The sequence below is a fragment of the Perna viridis genome, chromosome 2 (genome assembly GCF_037379345.1).
Source record: "Perna viridis isolate PV_CMFRI_1.1 ecotype Kerala chromosome 2, ASM3737934v1, whole genome shotgun sequence".
Lineage (NCBI taxonomy): Eukaryota > Metazoa > Mollusca > Bivalvia > Mytilida > Mytilidae > Perna > Perna viridis.
In genome coordinates, this window is record NC_142446.1 from 37375655 (window position 1) to 37397353 (window position 21699).

General features: G+C 31.2%; 1 protein-coding gene across 1 annotated transcript; it reads right to left on the reverse strand.

The window, feature by feature from the left end:
• Positions 1-341: 341 nt before the first annotated feature.
• LOC148624904 (orexin receptor type 2-like) lies at positions 342-19549 on the reverse strand. The gene is made up of 2 exons (XM_088568029.1): positions 19264-19549; positions 342-2510 (listed from the first exon to the last, which is right to left on the reverse strand). Exon 2 carries the CDS (start codon positions 2041-2043, stop codon positions 952-954), a length of 1092 nt encoding a protein of 363 aa, XP_088424155.1. The 5' UTR covers positions 2044-2510; positions 19264-19549; the 3' UTR covers positions 342-951.
• Positions 19550-21699: the final 2150 nt, after the last annotated feature.

Sequence of the window (21699 nt, forward strand, 5' to 3'; positions counted from 1 at the left end):
CTCTTCGACTGTTGAAAGAGTAATCAAGGGAACCAAGGTTATAGCGGTAATCAAAGGAATGTAATCCAGGGACAAAGACCAGATGGAAAACAGACATACACGACAAAGAACATAAAGTAACTAAAATCATACATACAAAGTTACAAAAGCAAATGAGCAACTCGGACTCCACTAAAAGTACATATGAATAACCACCGACAGTGAACTTTAGTGACAGTGGGGGAATTAGAAACGAGCCTTTATTAGGAAAGTGGAAATGAATATCAAATGAATATCAAACGAATTTCAAACGAATGTCAAATAAGTAACCATCTTCACACTGATTGACTACTTTAATATTAGAAATAACAATTGACATATACAAAAGTGATGTATATAATAATGACGGTCGTGAAATTCATATTAATATATAACTTTACAATATCTTTGTTTAAAAAAACCCATAAATTTCCTGTCAACTAAAGTATTTTTGTTTTTGTTTTGTTTTCTATTTAATTCATATCGTATCGATTCTTACAAATTAAAAACCACTCATGAATTCATGATGCAAAATAAATATTGTAAGTTAAAAAAATATTGCAATTTTGCCAGTTTATTGATTTTTTTAAAAATTTTTATTTTTAACCAATCTTGAACAAAAGCCATTAACTAAAATACTTACTATTGCTATTCAAAGTCTTGGTAGTTATAAAACACCCAAATAAAATCAGAATTTACAGAAATAATAATAAAACATATATAATTTATTAATACAATCAACGCAGTAATTATCTATCAGGATAGACACACTCACGTTTAGGTGATATTTTACCACTACAATGATTTGAAGACAAGTTAAGAAATTTTAATATTTAAATAGAGGTATCTCTCTTTCTGTGTTATGAGGTACTTCAGAAAATTGATTCTAAATTAAGTAGTATGTGATTAACCGGTTTATAGAAATAATCTATATTAATAACGTGTCATTCTTGACACATTTTCTGCATGATAAGTAGTCTTTGCCATATTTTCCTTAGTGCCTAAAAAATAAAACAAATTGTACAATTCCTTCCTGATTTTTGGGCTAGTCAAACAGTACATGAAGAAATGAATCGTATTGTTTGTGTATTGCAAAAAGTTTGATATTGCCCAAAAGAACTCCAGTCCTGCCGTATTTTCCAAATTCGCTCCAGGTACCCAAAATCTATATCCGATGAGGTAAACAGCTATGGGAAGAGTACATATAAAATACACAACATTAACTGTCAGCAGCATAATCGTAACGTTCGAAATTCGTTTTGTTCTCTTCTTATTTTTGCTTTTGGTTTCGTTTTGTGGCGTTGTGTGTCCATTATGATTCGTTGCTGAAGTTGATGGTACTGTTGGTTCTACTTTAAGACGTATCATTGCTGGGTCGTTATGACTTTCTATTCGACGGTTGGATAAAATAATTTGACGAATAATCAAAATGTTACATATCGTCATTACTGCAAATGGTCCCAAGCAAAACATGCATAAATCAATCCAGGGCCAAACCGAGGCTATGAAACTGGTATTTCCTTTACACTTTCCGTCAACATTTCCTACGGTTCCGAACAAGTGGCAGTTCAAAACGACCATGAGTAAACATATTGTAATTACAGTTATTTTGGCATGCTTCATTGTACAGTAAGTCTTACTATGGAATGGCAAACAGACGGAAATACACCGGTCTATTGTCACGGCAACTAGAATCCACGTACTGAAATCCAATGAAAAATATACTAGAAACACGTGCAATTTGCATCCAAAATTAGAAAAATCACGCAAGTCTGTATCAAAAGCAAAACGTAACCAGTTTCGTAAAAGACCCGTATACAGTACTAGTATGTCTCCAATAGATAAAACTGTCAAGTAAAACATCGTAGTAGAATGGCGCAAATTTTTCCTGAGGAGAACAATTATTGCAAGAATATTGGCGATAGTGCCTATTATGATGAGACTCGGTGACATATACTTCCATATTATTTGAGAAGCAACGTACGTAGAAAAATCTTCCAATGATAATGAATTATTGACTGCCATTTGTAACCCGTTGATTTTGTTCTCACTTTACAATAATTTGTTGTCCGTTATATCATAAAATAGGCTACCTACTGTACTATTTTAAAACAATATTAAGTTGTCAGAATGACTATGTCACATTTGATTAATATGATAGCCGTCGGTTACACAATATTTATCCGAATATACTTAAAAACTGAAACATTGATCGACATTGTTAAGCGTTCTTTGTACGAATAGAACAATCGGTAAATTTATGGACATCCATCTTATACTCGTACCAAGGTCATCTGTTGTACTAAGGAATTGATTGAAGTTTAAATAAAAATTTGTTCAAATCACTCTTAGCTGTTATTGTGAGTCACTTGTGTTAGAAAGTTATGCGATTTTACACAACTTCATTCAAATGATTCACTGTATGTTCTCAAATGTTATATTATGAACAACTGTTCAAATCTATTTTATATCGTCATCCACTGCAAAGATATCTGCAACAAATAGAATACAAATAGAACACAATGTATTCAGCATACTGCAAAAGCCTCTGACCAAAGCAACACAATGGCTAGCGTAAACAGTATAGCAATTAATACAAAACTCGTAGGTTTTATACGAAAATGTATTTACGTAATTAAACTCATTATAAAACAATTGAATACTTCTCCTTATTTTATTAGTTGCGAATAAAGAATTAAATCAACATCTCTTTCTTTGAAGTAAATCTTATAAAACAATCAAAGAGTTTCAATGGTGACTAAAAATGAATAGTTGTTCTATTCTGTTATTGTTTAAATTATCGCAATATTAGAGGACATGTATACCTAATGAACTTTTTAATTCAAAGAACATATCATGGTTTATTCATATAATATCTACGGAAGCTGTTTGATCTCCGTTATATAAAACGTAAAAGTGACGTTTCGACGTTTCAAAACATCACGTAAACACATTACTATATAGATTTTAACATTAAAATGTTTTTTAAAAAAAGTTTTAAGCATTCATTGATGATTGGAAATACACCTGTAATTTAGAAAGTGCAACAATGATATAAAATAATAGCTATAAAATGTATGATAGAAATAGGAAAGGCATAGTGATGTTCCAAATGCACGCATCTGTTCAGTTTCTTGTTTTTTTCTCATTATTTAAGAAAAAATTCGTGGAGGGAATAGATTTGCACTCATTTTAACATGGGTACAGCATTTATATTCGATAATTTGACACCGAGCGAGAACTGTTTGACGTTATGAAGACGTCATATTAGAATATGTATTTTTTTCTTATGTTTCAGCCCTTTTCACTTTGCTCAGTTATGTTTGTTTCAATAATTCTTCTAACTAAACTTAGTATTGAGTAAAAGTGAAAAAGAAAGGCGATGATGCACTTAGTGGACTAGTTCCCTGAACTTTTCTAATCTGGTTCGCTGGTCAATATCATTAGCGACCCTAGGATCGTTACAAAATATAGACTCAGGTCACAATCAATGGATATGCACAATATATGAGTAAATTGCCTCTTATAAAAAAAAAACATGATGAAATTATCTAAATTAACTTATTTATTATGCATTTTTATCGAAAGGTTTTCTAAGTAATTTGAAAGAAATATTTAAACGTTTTTTTTTTAATTTGAATATTAGAACGTATAAAATTAATAAAATAACGTCATATACACTCAGCCAATCAAAAGACAGAAGACGTCACAGGTGAGAGAAACTTGTGGAACGAAAATATTACCCGGGCTTCCAGGTTAGAGCTTTTCTAGATACATCTCACGAGTTTCGGATGGCACTTCCGGTACAATGCAGAAGCGGAAAAGGATTATGACAAGAGGGCTTCTGGCTGTAGATACAATATGGAGATCGATAAACTAAATCAAGGTATTTCGTTGGACTTCGTTGTTGAAAAAAGACTAGATCCGATCATAGACTTTAGTTTAACAAATATTAAAAAAAAATTCCTCTGCATTTATAACATTATTTTTGTTTTTGACAACGTTATAAAATGTTGATGCAATAGTTTATTCAGCAAAATCATAATTTCGTATGTCTTAAGTATAATTATCTTCTACAACTATTTTCTTTTTGTTAACATTGGAAGATCAGTAAATACTACCGACTGACAGTATTATTTGTACTAATCATATTATGTCAGGGAGTCGAAGTCTGTCAATTAGGACATATTGCATCACTTCACATTGGAGATGAAGATTATTTCACAAACATTAGATGTTTTGCCAAACATTCTATTTGAATAATTAAAAAATCGTTTTCCAGATGTTTAAAGGACATGAAACATCGCGTTTATGATTACTCAGAAGTTAAAAGAGGCAATTAAATAACTCAAATGGGGAAGGTTATAAGACGTATATTAAGGAAAGGGCTTATTCTTTAAACATATCTTATGCAATATCAACACGATACACAAACAAACTATGATATTTTATGTTTTGGAGCCTAATTAACTAGTGCGTTATAAAAATTGATTAAACATCATTGCGGTATCAAAAATTAACCTAAACTGATCGATTTTGTTTTGAATCCTATTGCGCCATCGAGTGCTTAAGTCATGAATTTTCGTGATGAGAACATTATCCGTGATTTTTAGCGCTCTTTTCAATTACATAAAAAAACTTGTCGATAAAGAAACCACGATTATAAAATAAAAGTTCAGTAATACATCGAGTTGAAAAAAAACTTTAAGCAATGGTCCTTCCAAGGGTTTTTAGCATGTTTATTCAATATTTTCGAAATTAATACACTCATTAAAGTGATATTTATTTGACTTTTTAAAATGTTGTATTAGTTCATCCTCACGAGTATTAGAAGATATAGAAAATTATACGTCACAATGCACCATCCGCATGTCTTGAATAGACATGACCAACCACCCATCGAAACGAAAAAAAAACTGAAATTGTAGATATTATTAATCGAATATATTGTTGAATTTGACACAATAACGAGATTCTCTTTGGCAATGATAGTGAATTTCATGAACATTCATAAGAAAAATTACTGTGTGATAGATATAGAATGAGTTAGGCTATATATTCCAATTTAATCATCGGGCAAGAGAAGAGACATTTACTATTCTGCCAAAGTATCAAAGTAACAGAGTAAACTTGTATTAGTTTAAGCAATTATTCACAATAAAATGTTTTTTTTTTCTAGATTTTGAAATATTCAATGGTTGGATACATAAGTGTAATTTCACGGAACAGCTATGTATAGAAAACAAATCAAAAGTGATTCAAAAATCAAATTTAGTTATCACAGATTGTCACGCCATAAACATTTTCAGACCATTTATTGTCTTTCCAGCTCATAAACCACAGCTTCTTGTGAAGTAATGTATGTCTTAACTTTGATTGACATGAGCTAAAAGACATGTCAAAATGTGATAGATCTTCTCAAAACCATTCAGTACAAAGTTCATGGTCGTCCTTAGAGATTCTTGTTTATCAAATCAATATAAAATCTGAAAGCAAGGCATATTTTCAGTACCACTAAGGCACTTGCTAAACACGCTTTGTATATACAAATGCAGCACATCTGACAACATATCACATATATCGTGTTCCTTTTTTTACATTAGGGTAAAAATGGGCAATTGAAAAAGAACGGGTATGAAGAAACTAATGCACGAGCATATAACTTTAATACAAACCAATAAACACTTTAAGAGACCACCAAAACAGTTTCCAATACGTTTAAAAGCTCTGGAAGGCCCGGACAACAAAGTAATAAACTTCACGGTAACTAAACGATGACATTTTTTTAAGATAAAAAAAGTAATATAACGACACAAAGACACACCAGTAACCAACATCTCCTGACTGTGAACAGGCGCAGTAAAATGATCTTTTTTTAAAGATCCAAAACTGTACATGAGTATACATTGTTTTATATTTTATTCACTTCCATTAAGATAAAAGATACGACATAAAGTGACTTTCTCTTGGTATATTCATCGGTACTTTATATATATATATATATATATATATATATATATATATATATATATATATATATATATATATATATATATGTGTGTAACAAACATAAATGATGAATATAAAAAAAATAAAAATGGCGAAAAAAAGATTACCTTTCTTCTATTAATCTAAAAGCAGTTAACGAAACTTCATATGTTGTTCTCATTCGTGATTGAAATGAATCGGATTAAATTATTAAACAAAAAAAAACAAAAAAAAAAAAAAAAAAAAAAAAAAACCGCACGTTGAAATACAATGTTTCCCTACTTTGAAATAATTGATATTCCTACCTGTCTAATTATAAATTGATGAAATTATTTTCCAATATCAAAAACTCATGCATAAATATGCTTTTTAGTTCAAATCGAATGAGGACGTCCGACTCTTAGTGTTTTTCTCAAAGCGCCCCGGGTAATCTGTAAAGACTTATTGATGATATGTTTCAGACTTCAGTTCAAGCATATTTATTGCTTTAATCCAATTAGCGTAAATCATTTCACATTGTTCTGTGAATCTAACGCTCTGATGAATGATAACCTAAGAAAGTGTTCGCACCATTGTAAGGTAATTGGTGCCAAAAATAAGACCTTATAATTAAGATTACAAAGAGGAGAACAAACAAAAGCTAAGAACCAGAAACAACTTACTGGTAGAAATGTAAACATAACAATCAGTGATTATATCACGTGACAGCCTGGAGAATGTTTGAGTATCGGTAGGTCGCTTGCATGATCATGTATCTTATCACCAAAGAGTAAACCATTAGGGGATCATGTGACCAACAGGTTTCTACATAACAGAGTGTATGTAAAGAATTCAATATAAGATAATTTTAGATAGTTAGTGTTTATTAATTTCTTATGATGCCACGTGTTCAGTTGTAGGAAATGAGACTGGATTTTAAGGACAAAATAAATATTCAGTTCTTTGTTGGTCCTTATGCTTTTGTAGCTGATGAGCAGTTACTCTCTGCAACATATGTACAGCAAAGCGAAATTAACAGTAGTTATATAATTTGCACATTTAAATAGCAAATGATAATCATGTCTCTGTTGATCATATCACGCTCTATTCATATGATTATTATATATTTCATTTCATAAGATTCTCGTACATGATATTTTGGCTGTACATATCTTTGCAATAATTTCTTTACACTTGTTAAATATATTTAAAGTCTTTATACATTTAACATTTAATGGCAATCTTCGGTAACAAGAAAAGGTTGATGTGGGATCCATAAATGCACCAACTACATCTGCAAAGAGCACGGTAAATCAAATGTACAGGACACTAAAGATTTATGACCCCACTATATAAACAACATCATAAACATTTTAAGTTTGGCATCCATAACTGAAACTCAAGCTATACGTTGTGATTTCTGTTTATGACTTTTGTAAAAATAACTTTTGTGAAACAAACTGAATAGAATTGTACAGGTACAAACTTCATCATATTTTACATATTTCCAAATGATAGCGTGAAGATGAAGTAAGTGATCTTGATGCATTCTTTATTCGGAAGAGGTGTCAGAGAGACTTATTTTGATAAGTTACTATATATTTATTACATTGTGCATAAATAAGACTATTATTTGTATGTGTCATGAATCATATAACACTCATTTACTCTTGGATTGAATCGTTGTACTGTACGTGATAGGTTAGCAAATTATTTCTATTCTAATATAGCAAAAAACCTCATTTTCTTCTGAAACTTCCAGCGGTAGTTATATCGGGGATATGTCTTATGACGTTCATAGGATGTTATATCAGAGTAGAATATGAAAAAAAACTTTAGCGATGGGAATTTCATAATTGATTTTAAAGAGAAGAAAACCAGTAGCTAAGAAAGTGCCAAGTCACTAAAGCCACATGTAAATAAATAAACCCAACAATCCACCGACAAACAAGCTAATGCATATAGTGATAATACTTGTCATTACCAGCCACGTAAAGCCCGGACACTTCTAATGATAATGTGGTTCGTAGTATAGGAAAAAAAAACACTAAACAAATGATGCTTTTTCAGCCTACATATTCCAAACATTCATATAATGATAATCATTTCTGCATTCAGATCTGCACTTTTTAGAAAATCATACATCAACTAAAACAAAACAAAATGAAACGATGTTAAGAACAATAACTCTTGCAAAGTGCCAATTTCGTGCACGATCTATATAATATTTGTCTCGAAAGCGCAACAACCAAATGAAAAACTAACACTGGTTATGTGATAAGTTAATGTTTCTGAACAAAAAATAAAAGTGAATACGGTTGGTTTTTGACATGCACAATCGTCTTCTGTCTGATTTTTATAATGACTGGTGCATTAATCCTTTTAAATGATTCTATAGATATTCAAAATAACTTATAACAGTCCATTTCCATCTTATTTTTTCAAATATCAAGTCAATATCACAACAATTGTATAATGTATATGTGTCTACTATATTCAGGTAGCTGTTCTTTTCTGTGATGTAAAATTATCGAAAAGATATGAAATATACAGATAGAGAATGATACCAAATAATATTCACCATTACTCATACTCAGAAGCTATTCATAAACATCTGTTTGTTTCTTTATCAAAATATGATATGCCTATTAACCATTTTATATGTTTGTAAGCATGTCAATGATGATGATTAAAACTTACTAATGCAAGTTATTAATGTGATTCATTTGAAGGATTGTATCTTGTTATCTTGTTGTCTTGTTTTCTTTAATGTGCACTATGTTATAGTCATTTTTCATAGTTGGCTTCCTTGATTGAAATTTCAATCCAATTTAATACATGTATTATTTTATGGCACTTACGTATTTAATAAAGAGATGATAAGTACGAGTAATCATAAAGGTAAGTACTTCACTATTGCAGTTTCTATTTAAATTTTGTTTGCAGAAATGAAATATAACTTGAGGGTTACTTAAACCTTATAATAGGTGTTATAAAAAACATCTGTCTGCATTGCCAAATGGTCTGGTTTGGACATGCAAATCAAATACGTTGCCTATCCATCATTAAGAAATTGGCAGTTTATATTACATAAAGGATAACATGAAATCATAAGCTTCTTAGATGCGTATTATAAGCACGCAAGTGTTTGTTTTAACTACTTCGAGCATCACGATTACAAAATTCAGACGTTTGTATAGTACAAAATATTGCGATTTGTCTTTATTTGATAGATTTGTAAATGACAGGTAGCATCCTTTCTAAATATCCCAGTTAAATGATTTTATGCAAATTGCCGGACATCCTTGTATTTAAATTAGTACAAATCTAATGTCGTTTAGCTTAGTATAGCGATACTTGGTTTCTCGTAATATCGGAGCACTATGCAAGAGCTCGATGACTTTGCTAGACTTAGAAATATAAAATGTGAAGCACCAGATTATTGAATAACTGCCTTTGTTTATTTTACCGAATTTCAGATTCTCGATTGAAATACGAAATGGAATTGCTGGTGAAAATATAATTAATAATTGTACAAAAATTGGACATTGTTATAAACCGTAAAACATAGTATAATTTTCAACGTGTTAATATCAAGAAAATGATATATATATATATATATATTTTACAAGAGCAGGCGGCTAGTAAAAAGTTTAATTTCACACATCGATAAATTAAAAATAAACGTATTTAATTCTTTTATACTCATCCAATTACTTAATAATAAAAAATAATATATGCTTTTATTTTTCTACTATGTCGATGTTGTTTTTTTTAACTTTATTGGTGTCAATACATTCTTAAGTTCGTAGTCATTTGAGTTATCTGTATTTACTGGAGAGGGTTTGTGATTCACATGCCAGCCAAATTGTTATATCCCATATGAATAAAACAGGAATATTTGTATTGACTTTTTTACCGTTACCGTGGACAAAATGTGAGCTGTACTATAATGTTATCTATGTACAAGCTTGCAAATTTATTTTTTTTTGGAAAGCCGACAAATATTTACCACCCCTCCCGAAAACCAAATAGTCCATACTGTAGAGGTGTATATTTTCATGATAATTAGTTGCATGTCTAGATAAGCATATTTTGATTTAGTCATTGTACCGTTAGTCTTATATCCAGAAGTTTATCTTTATTATGATTTTAAGTGGTTTACTATAGGAAAGGTGATGAAGTACAGTATCATGTTACCCATGTAGGATGTTGTTTTAAGTAGTTAAAGTTAGTTACGTTTTTGATTTATTGGAAATTGGTGCTAAGTTGGTGTTGAATTGGTACTTAATTTAGGTTAGTTATGTAAGTTATGATAATTAAAATAGTTGGTGCATAGTTGGTGTAAAATTGGTGTTGAAAAGTAAATAAGGGGTTTTAAAAAAGATTGGAGATTGAAATTTAGTAGTGGCCTAAAAAAGGGAAGAAAAGGAACGAAGGGAAGATTGGAGATTTGTTGTTTAGGAATATACGGTTGCAAACTGAATGTAAGATTGGAATTTATTTTTATGTGGTTAAGGGATGTGTTTTTCGAGACAAGTGATGCAAGAGGAATATTATTTTTGAGAGTTGTAACTTGCCGTAACTGGAAGTTAACTCGTTGTTGTTGATGATGTTTGTTTGACGTTTTGACGTATACTTGCCTTATCAGGAAGTATTTGTATTCCGGACAATGGTCCGAGGTTATTGTGAATTATTGACGTTAATATAATTTGCCTAAACAGGAAGTTATCGTGTTCCGGACAATGGTCCGAGGTGCCGGACGGTGGTCCGAGGTCGTAGATTGTATGTGTTGACGATAGTGTAACTTGCCTTAACAGGAAGTTATCGCTATATGGAGAATTTCTCGATTGTCGATATCTGTTGTGTTGTTCCCCTGTATCATATGGATCCCATCCGTATTAAGGAATTTGAGAACTTTTAGATGATAACTTGATTGAGCGCACCGTATATGTGCGTTTTTCATAATTTTCTGATGGCAAAATAACTTTTCATCCCGTAAAATGTATTTTATGTATAACCGTAATAAACTGTAGATTAGTGACAATTCTCTTTATTTTGAGCCCGCCTGGAATTGTGAGCAACTTGGCATCATTGGTTAAAACGTACCAGCCGAGAGCTTTGCACATACTCGGCCGCCATGGCAATACTTAATTAAGTAACGTATTTCGAACAACCCCTTAGATTTGGTCGCAGACCATCTTACAACACAACTGTCAAATTCGTTTTTAAATTAATTGATGTAGAAGTCAAAACATTTGGTTGAATTTTTGAAAAAGTCCTTGCCCTGGAAATGACTTATATAAAACAGAAATAAATCTTCTTTTGAAACTTTTTATCGATTCTTTCTGTCATCGAATCGGTATTAAAGAGTCAAGTCTACTTAGATTCATAAGTGATGATATAGATAATACATAGTCGAGTAGACTGAAGGAAGGGAGGGGAACATTTGATAAAAATACCGGAGGAAACATATGATAATTGTATTCAAATGGGGAACTTTGAAAAGATACAACTTGTAACGCCTAAACTATATCTGTTTCTAAAAGATAATGACTTTTTAACTGGTATACACTTCTATCAACAGCCAGTCGTTCATTAGGAATTATTCTAATTTTGATCGTGCTATCCATTGCTTAAATTGTATGAATTACTCCACGATTTCTATGTTTGCTAATCGGGTTGTGAATTTGTCAGCTGTTTTGCCTTTTTGACAAATTATTTTTTTAAAGGACGACAGTTGAGTAAGGCTGTGAGCAAAACGAAATTGGTAAGATAACAAATGAATAAACAAATAAGTAATATAATATAAAAAAAGTAAAGAAAGGCACACTAAAACGAACCAAACCAAAATTATACTTGTTTTAAAAATAAAAACAACGAAAACCCTAAAAACACACATAGCCGCATATAACTTAATCTTGATAATAGGTATGCAAGTAAATCTGACTATACATTGATCAACAGTATATCAAATTCTTACATTTCATGTTCGTTTCCAATTTCTGCAAAATATAACATCAGTTTTAAAACACTTAATCATCGTTTAAGCCATATCCTAGACTAGAAGTATTAAAGCAAGTATCTTACGATACTGGAGGTACTTCTCGTTGGATAATAGTGTGGGTAAATCATAATTACAATGACAATTAAGTATTGTGAGCGATGGTTTTAACAGGGATATTATATTCAAGCGTATTTGTTTCTGCTGTTTTAACGGTCTTTATGTTACTGCAGTAAGTGTTATCAATCACCTTAAAACCGAAACCATGCTTAGAAAGAAACGGGTAAAAGTGAACTTTATAGGAATAAAGAAAGTGTGTTTGTACAAAGCAATATATACAAATCAATATTTTCTAGCAAATCTGGTTACTAATTACAAACTTAAATAATACGATGTTCTAACGCCATTTGTGTCAATTCACTGCTTTTTATTTTATTTGCAATTTATTTGCTTAAAATGGTACTATGTTCTGAACAGTGCACATGGTAAACGTAACGTAACGCAATTGGGTACCTGTACTTTATTTGTGCAAGTAATGTAAAATCGTCCATACATAATTGTCATTTTTCCTTTTCGCTCATTTTTTTCTGTGTGTGTCTGTTCTATGTCTGGTCTTTATCTCTGGATTGCATTCTTTTTATAATCGCTATAACCTTGGTTCCCTTGATTAGTTTTTCAAAAACACCTTTGAGCTTTCGATATCCCAATTATAGGTATATTAGTATATCTACGAAAGCAAGACTTTCATGGGACAGCATTTAACGCTAGAACTTGATTCATTTCATTTCTAACCTTATGTGAGGCATGAAAGTAGCGCACATTTGACAGCAAACATATAAAAAGTATGAATGAAATAATTAAAACAATACGAGGCACGAGTATATATATAATGAATATCACAAGTCAAAATCTGTATCACATGTAGTATCAATCCAAGATTCCTAAATCAACCTGCGGACCGGGGTCCTTGGATTGATATAGGCGAGGATTTGATACTACATATGATACAGATTTTGACATGTCTTGTTCATTATATCTTATATTCTAACTATACTTTAAGTTTGGTCCGTGAAAGGATGCGATAGAGGGTATGCGGAGTTTGGTTCGTGAAGGGACGCGATATAGGGTATGCGAAGTTTGGTTCGTGAAGGGATGCGATATAGGGTATGCGATATAGGTCTAGGGGTGTTATATAAGGTATATTATATACTGTAAACGATATAGGGTTTAAACAAATACTAATAATGCATATGCAAATAAAGTATATTTTAATTTCAATAGAGACTTAACAATTAAACAAATTGAAGCTGAACAATTTACGGATTTACCTTGTTCATTGAAGCTGGCGGAATATTAGTGTTTCTGTCATTGGAGATAAGAAAAGGCAAGGAGAAACAATGTAATTAAGAACTGCATTGTATACATGTAACTCATCACCTATAGTTCTTATCAGAATTCCTTTAGATCCATCAACCATTGAATAAATACAGCAATTGATAACTATAAAGCCTAAATGTTCTAACATCATACTTTCACATTTTTCTGTAATAGAACAGTGGGGCTTACTTAACATCAAATTAAGTCTTATAGCGGTAATCAAAAGAATGCAATCCAGGGACAAAGACCAGACATGGAAAACAGACATACACAACAAACATAAAGTAACTAAAATTATACATACAAAGTAACAAAAGCAAATGGGCAACTCGGACTCCAATAAAAACTGGGAGCATGGACCAGGTGCACCTGTAGGGGGGTAAGCGTCCTCTGCTTTTCTAGAAACACCCGCCGAGTTGCTCATAAAAGTCAAGTCCGGGGTAGACAAACGAGTAAAGGAAAACTATGACCCGTTGAATAAAGTTTTCAAGGTGCAGATTGATACACCATAACGATCCACGAGTTCAAAAAGTCTACGTAGTTACGGCAAGCTCTGGCATAACGTATGAGTTGAACACTACATACGCAGGTGCTGAAGGGATGTTGCCACAGATGAAAGGAAAGTTGACAATTCTGAATGAAAGGTCATCACGTTTGTCGTAAAGTTTGGTCAATAGTATTCCTTTAGCATCGATTTCTAAGTGTAGGTCAAGATATGCGGCTGACCTTACATGTCTGTAATATCTTTTTTCTCAAGTTCTTTGGGATAGATGCGATGTATCAAATCCCCGAAATTAGGATTGTTTAAAGATAATACCTCATCTATAAAGCGGAAACTGAGATTAAAGGGTCTGGACATAAAGTCAGCCTCATAAGAGTGAAGGAATAGGTCAGCAAGTAAAGGAGCACAATTTGTTCCCATTTGAATGCCGACCGTTTGTTGAAAAACACGTCTACTACACTGGACAAATATGTTGTCGATTAAAAATTCCAGCATTTTGTAAACATCTTCCTCTGTATATTTGGAAGATGATTTGGAATTATTTGTATCTAGGTGTACCATCAGTTTGGAAAAACAACGATGTATAATGTTTTTAAGTAGGGATGTTAACTATGGGGAATAGAAGTATACAGTGTTGAAAAATCATAGGTTTTAATACTATTATATTGAGATAGTAGTCTTGAACTGATTGTCTCCAAAAGATCTTTCGAATTTTTCAGGATCCACATTGAATTAATACCACTACTGGAGTAAGAAGTGTTGTGGTAGGACTGCAGACCTTCTATGATAGTTGTGAGTATAGAAGTTAAAAGTTTCGACAGAGGTTTGGTGGTATATTTTGCCGATCCAGCTATGAAACGTTGTTTGGATGGATTCTTGTGGAGTTTAGGAATCCAGTACATAGACGGTAAATCACAATCATCGTCCTTGGTAGAGAGACCAAAAGACGATAGCACAGATTTATGGTTTCTACAATCTCTTCTTTGGAGAATGTGGTAGCAGTATAGGTCTTATCACTGCTATTATTTTCTACGTCTACCTCTGATAATAAACATTTGATGTAAAATATTTTGCAGACAAAAACAATGTTATTTTGGGCTTTGTTTGCTGGTACGACAACATACTTGTCATGTATAGTAAACAATGTTTTTGCTACATCGGGGTCTTTGAAAACTGATGTTGCTTAGGCACTCATTGACCTACTTAAAACTTTCATTCGTTTCAAAATTAAGACCTCACGGCCTTTAACCACTCTGACAGAGAATCAATGTCTTCTTGTTCTTGTTTTATCCATTTTCTTGCATAGTCCTCCACGGCATCCATAAGAACTTTAAAGTTATAATTCCAATTTATGGAGCGTGGTTCACGGTACTTGGGACCTTTAGCAAGGATATTATATTTAATACATTAAGTTTGTTTTGTAATTTCCCCTTTTTTTACCATTTTCTTTTCGTGTTATTTTTAGTTTTTGACCGAGAAGTATTTCTATTCAACACAGTTGATCATTTGAAGAATGTTATATGTAATGATTGATAATGTGGAAATAGGCAAATATTCTTCCTTCAATCTTGCTGTGAGTTATAACAAATTTGGTTGAATTCTAAAACAATATTATGAATAAGTGGTCAAAAGAAAATCGTACCGTTTTTAAATTATATTTCTACTAGTTGAGAAATACTATAGTACGGCCACGAAAATTCGCATTTTCAAAAATTTCATTCCACCAGCATTATTATAAAATTTCTCTTCGTTAATGGAACGTTTGTGTTTTGTGTACCATGTTACTCCCCAACACATAAACATTTATATCTTAATGAAATATCGGCATTTAGACTAAAATAGAATACAATACTTTCTGTCCCTTTGATCTGTATTACAGTAACTACTTTTGTTTGTGTGAAAAAAAAATATATATGCAGATTTATAATTGTTTAGGTATTATATAACCAAAAATATTTTAAGAGTTTTATTTTGTTGGCAGTCAAGAATTCTGCTTAGTGATTAATATTGCAACTAACTGCACTGAATATTGAGATACAAGTATTTTACAAATCTTTAGTTAAGTTTGATATGTTTTAAATTAATTACATTTTATAGTGAAAGAAAATCCGCAGTATCACGGTAAAAGTGAAATAAAAAACAAGCATATGGTATAAAAACTGTTAATTTCTGTATAATGTACACGTGTCTCTAAAAGTAAACTTTTCTTCAGAATGATTAGAACCAACTACATTGAAAGACAGAGATTAAAAATGTTACAATAAGTTTTCTTAATGAAATAAGAAGCAACAGGTAATCAAATTCAGCGGCGTTCTACCATGTGTACTTCAAGAATTTTAAACCCTCAGTGTTTTAAGAATTTGAAGTGTTTATGCAAATTTTTGGACAACCATGTTGTTATAATTCAGGAAAAAGTCTGGCTAGTGGGCTGGTGAATTTGGGTATGTTGTATACATGTTTTAAGGAGTAACCTCTCAACAGCAATAGTGAAATCAAATATATTGGAAGTTTGTGGATATTGCTTTGTTGTGGTGCAAAGGAATTTCCGGTGATCATACATTTGCTTAATTTGGCTTTATTTTGGATTATTTAGTATCTACCATTTTGACAGTTTTGTATCATTTCAGTTGCATCATTTTTTACCTTTGTTTTACATAATTAAAATATCAAAATAACATACAATGAATGTATTTGTGACATTTGTATAGTAAAAATGTTACATTCACCTGTCCCATTTCCCTAGAGCAGTACATTGTATTTCTGTTAACATACTATTTAAAGATTCTCTAATAAAAGAGAGAATAAAATCGATGGTATAACCATAAGATACTTAAAAAAAACCTGAATATCAGAGGACAAAGGAAATAAAAGATAATAAAAACGGAAGAATTAAGTTAAATTGAGCAGCTATAAGCCTTATCTAAATTGAAGAATAATACAAACGTGTTTCAATAGTTAAACTACTCATTTGAGTCCAATGCATGCGAAAAGTAGCTTTAAAATATCTTATTACTTCTTAATAACCAGTATAGTACGTATGGAAAGTAGTTCTGCCAATAGTCACTTAAGATAATTAGTTAGCATATTTACTATACCAGTAATAAAACGTCTCAATGAATGGTTTAGAACCGTTATAATGTTGTTATCTTCTGGCTCAGAAGTATTTACTAAACACCATAAATAACGGAATAATGCCATTAGTAGGTCACAGTAATGTCGTGGGTTTGTTATCCAAACCGTGTTTAATGGAAGTAAAGGTCGTGACCGTAATGGAATATTGCTGGAAATTTTGATCAAATGAAAACACGCAAACTAGTGCTATTAGTTTTGTAAAGAAAGTCTCGACAAAATTATAGGTAATCTTTTTGCATGCACGATGAATTCATTGTCCTCAAGAAGCCGAAAACAGTGCAGTTTCAATAAAAAGTAATAAAAGAGAGGAGATGCATCGTGAAAAACACTTTCGAGAACGCATAAACTGTCAACTACTAACAACAAGAAACACAAGACCTTTAAAAACACACATCAACAAATAAAACTAGAAAACTCGGAGGGAACTAGGGTAAGAAAAATTCCTAAGTGCCAATAAAAAGAGGACAAAGTTGGCATTATTAGTATGCAGATAATACCCATCCTTCCTTGCGTCAAACACAAGGGACCACAAAGCAGTTGAATAATCATAAAACGGATCAATCTACCTGCAGAAAGTTTCAACAATAAAAACGTGGAATAATAAACAGTTTACATACGGATGATTGCAACTTATAATTTAATTTGTTATAAGTAAGTAAACGTAACAAAATAAAGACACGTGCAAAATAAAGCAATATTATAATATTTGAGCACATTTCAAAAACTAAAAAGTTACAAAACGTAATCATTATTAAGACATTTCTCATATCCCTTTGATCCTGGTACATACTTCCAAATTAAAAGTCCAAACGACTTTGTTTCACATTATTCACATAATAGTTAATGGAAACAAAAAAACTATTATTACAGCGGAAGCGACTACAATAAAACTGTACTTTGCTAGATTGAATTGAATGCTAGGAATTTTATACTTGTTACTTTATTACTAACGATTTATTACAAATATCATTTCAGTACTGCTTCATATGCAACACAACAGTTTATAGTTTTGTACCTGTATTTAAAAAAAAAGAGTTTTTAAAATACAATAATAATCATAATGATGAAAAAAATGATCATTCTAATATACATGTATGAGGTAGAGCTTGAGTAATATGATAGCAAGTAATTTTTGTACCTCTGAATTCTTTTGTGGTCATTATACAGGTAAGTAAATATTCAAATCAATCATTTTAACACATGTATGCTCTGTTACAAAAACTAAAATACAGGAAAGATTTTTACCCATTCTCTTGAAAGACAGGTAACAACACAGTCTGTACTTAACAACAGCTACCTTTTCCGTTAAAAGTCCTTTCTGTCGAGGATATGTAGAGAGTTTAATAGTATGATATTGTGTCAGTTTGATTCACCGATTCTTTTTATAATAGCTTAATAATAATTTCAAACATTAAGAACAATTTATAGCATGGTTATAGTTGGGCTGTGCCTATTTTGTACTCAAGTAACATTTGACTTTGTTTTTATTCATCACTATGTTGTTATATCGCTGATGTCTCGAACAATGTGAATCTGCAAGACCTCTTATAAAGCATGCTGTGCGAATGCATATACATTATAAGTTCATACAATCACATCCTAACTGCTGACGTCATTCCGACAAATATATTCTAAATCAGGTGTCAGATACTCAATGAGTACCAGAACATTTTGCATTCTTCCTACTACATGTCTAAAGTATGATTGACCTTCAATATTCTTAGTACTCGGATCGCGATGTTATCTTATTGTAATAAAAATATTAACATAACTGAAATAACATTGTATAGTTAATGTAATTGACGTACGATTTTAAGAGTATTGAGAGACGGTATGTTTTTTTTAGCTGCGATGAAAAGTATATTAATGAGGCATACCTTCTAACTTAACACGTACATATTATTTTGTTCGTTCACCATACGTCAAAACTAAATAAGATTCGATTTGTGGTTTCAAAATTAAATATTATGTTTACGATGAGTTTTATTCAGGTACGTTTCCATTTTGACATAACAAACTTACCCAAGGAAATCAGTTTTGTAAGAGTTTAGTTGGATATCACATTTTAAGAAATAACTGAAATAAAGTCAAAAAAGACTTTTTATCCTTATTTAACTTAAGTTATTGAACTAAATTAAAAAAAAACCAAACAAACTATCCGATGATGTTTTGGTTTTTCGAATTGTATTTTTTTCAAAACGCAATGATTTTTTATCACCTCTATAAACATATTAAAATAAACATCAATTTATGTTGCACCTACCTTTGTTTCCGTAGCTCTATGATCCATAATCATATCATTTCCTATCCAATTGTGCCTGAGGAACCTTACAACCACGACACAGATGTTTCCACCGAAGTTGTAATCATTATTCAATATGAGAAGCGTAATTGTTTGAAATTATACTACCAAATTAGATTCTGAGAGATTTGCAATAATCCATCTATCAACTGATTAGGACGATAACACTGAAAATATTGTTTTTATTAGCATACCATAAAACCGACTTTTCCATTGACGTGCTACAAAGGAAGCAATATCACCTCATAGGAAGTTATTTCTTCTTTGAAGTGATTAATCAGATTTTCAATTTTTATTTGACGAGAGGTTTGTTATTGTCAATAAATTCAGACATCGGAAGACTTAAACTTTTTAATATTTTTGCGTGTGTTTGTGGTATAAGCAATCAGCGATTATTCTTAAATTCAATGTTTTATTTACGGAATCAGAAATAATAAGTAAACAGTATCACACTTATATGCAACACACACACACACACACACACACACACACACACACACACACACACACACACACACACACACACACACACAATAAAAAAGACAAACGAGCAAACATAAAAATCAAACATACAAATAAATCAATTATCAATTGTCTAATAGTTATGATTATACCAAAATCCCCTAATTAAATTAATCAAAATTGATTTTCAAAGCACATAGCCAAAAACGTTTTATTGACACGGTTTAATTTGTCCAAACAGCAAATTAAATTATAACAAAGAAACAAATATTTTTGAATTTTTTGGTGGGTAATAAGCTTGGACTACTTTAAGTCAAACTACTTTATCAACCCTCTTTCAATAAGTTAATTTTTGATCAAGGATGATTTTATAATTTCAAAAAGAATGGTTCTAAAAAGAAATGTGGAAGAAATTATGCTTGCATAACCAACAACAATTTATGATAACTCATAATTGCCTTTAGATTCATGAAGTGTAAACTGCCCATAAGTTATCATGTAGTATAAATTGGCTTAAATTGAAAACAATCTTTGGTTACTTAATCAATACTAAAATTTTTTTTATTTCTATAGTAATGGTATAACAGTTTAAGCTAGCCTTTAGTCTTTTTATTATGGTGTCCAATTCTGTCCAAATATCTTGCGCGATGTGATTTTCATGACACACAATCAGCTGGAAGGAGGCTCTGATTAAATATATCAAAATGGTTTAATATGATTGAAATATTTTAACCGATGCGACATCTTCTGTCATACTTTGGTTTTGCGGAAACTATGTTTAATCGCATCAGAAAAACTTTAAAATTCTGTTGAAATCGCACAACGTTTGCTTTCATTGAGATAAAACTTGCCTCTGTTTTTCATTTTCTTAAAATGACCAAAAATAATTAAATAACACTAACAAATAAAGTTGAAATGACAGCACTTTCTGTAAATCCGTTATTTATTGACACCTTTACATGTTTCAATGCAAACATTTTTGAAAATATTGTTTCGAATGACTTAAAACTCATTTCCTGTTTACCTTTTAAAATGAAACCCACTGACGTATTTACGCAAATGAAGACCTGACGCTACAAATCGAACTGACGGATCTGCCCATACGGAAATTTTAGGCATTTTAGAATAAAATCCATTGATATCTATACGCAGTTCATATACATATACATAATAATAATAAAATAAAACATAATAAAAATTACTTAAATGATAAATAATAATAATAATAATAAAAGTACACACCGGAAAGAACACCCCATCCCCTAAAAAAAAAATATTGGTCATACTCGCAATCTCTTACAACAATGCCACTCGAAATAATAGCCAGAAATAAATATGCAATAAGATAAAAAATATGGATTCTAAATTTCAAAAAGTGTTAGTTGTAACAGCCAAATGTAAATCAAAAGCCTTTGTAATACATTTTTTTGTCAATCCCGTCATCAGATTTGGTGCAGGTCTTGTATCATATTGTGCTCCATTGATTTCTAACGAGCCTCTGAGTGTAATTGATATGTACATCAACGGTACGTATAAAGAAATAAGAAAACATTAGCCAGTTAAGGCAAAGTATACCACTAAATAAGACTGAAAGTAGTTTCATTAATGAAATAAATTGACAAAAAAACCCCCAAAAAACGATGGCATTGGAAGGAACGTTTAAAATTCAAATTTTCATCATATATTTAATTAAAGTTAATTAGTCTGATGCCTTACATTCAAACATAGAAGTATAAATAATCGGGAAATACACATGAAATTTTATTATTTCGTTTTAATTTAATACGATGGTGCCGTTACTCTTCTTTCGGCTTTTTTTTTTAGAACTAATGTAATATTGCATATGTATGTTACATGCAGAAAAAGTGACACGAAATGTCTGCAGTGATGACTGATATCTGGTGCTGGTGAGATAGTTTACCCAAAATTTTTATT

Excerpts from the sequence above, each read along its gene's own strand:
- LOC148624904 (XM_088568029.1), bottom strand. The coding sequence starts at position 2,043 with ATGGCAGTCAATAATTCATTATCATTGGAAGATTTTTCTACGTACGTT.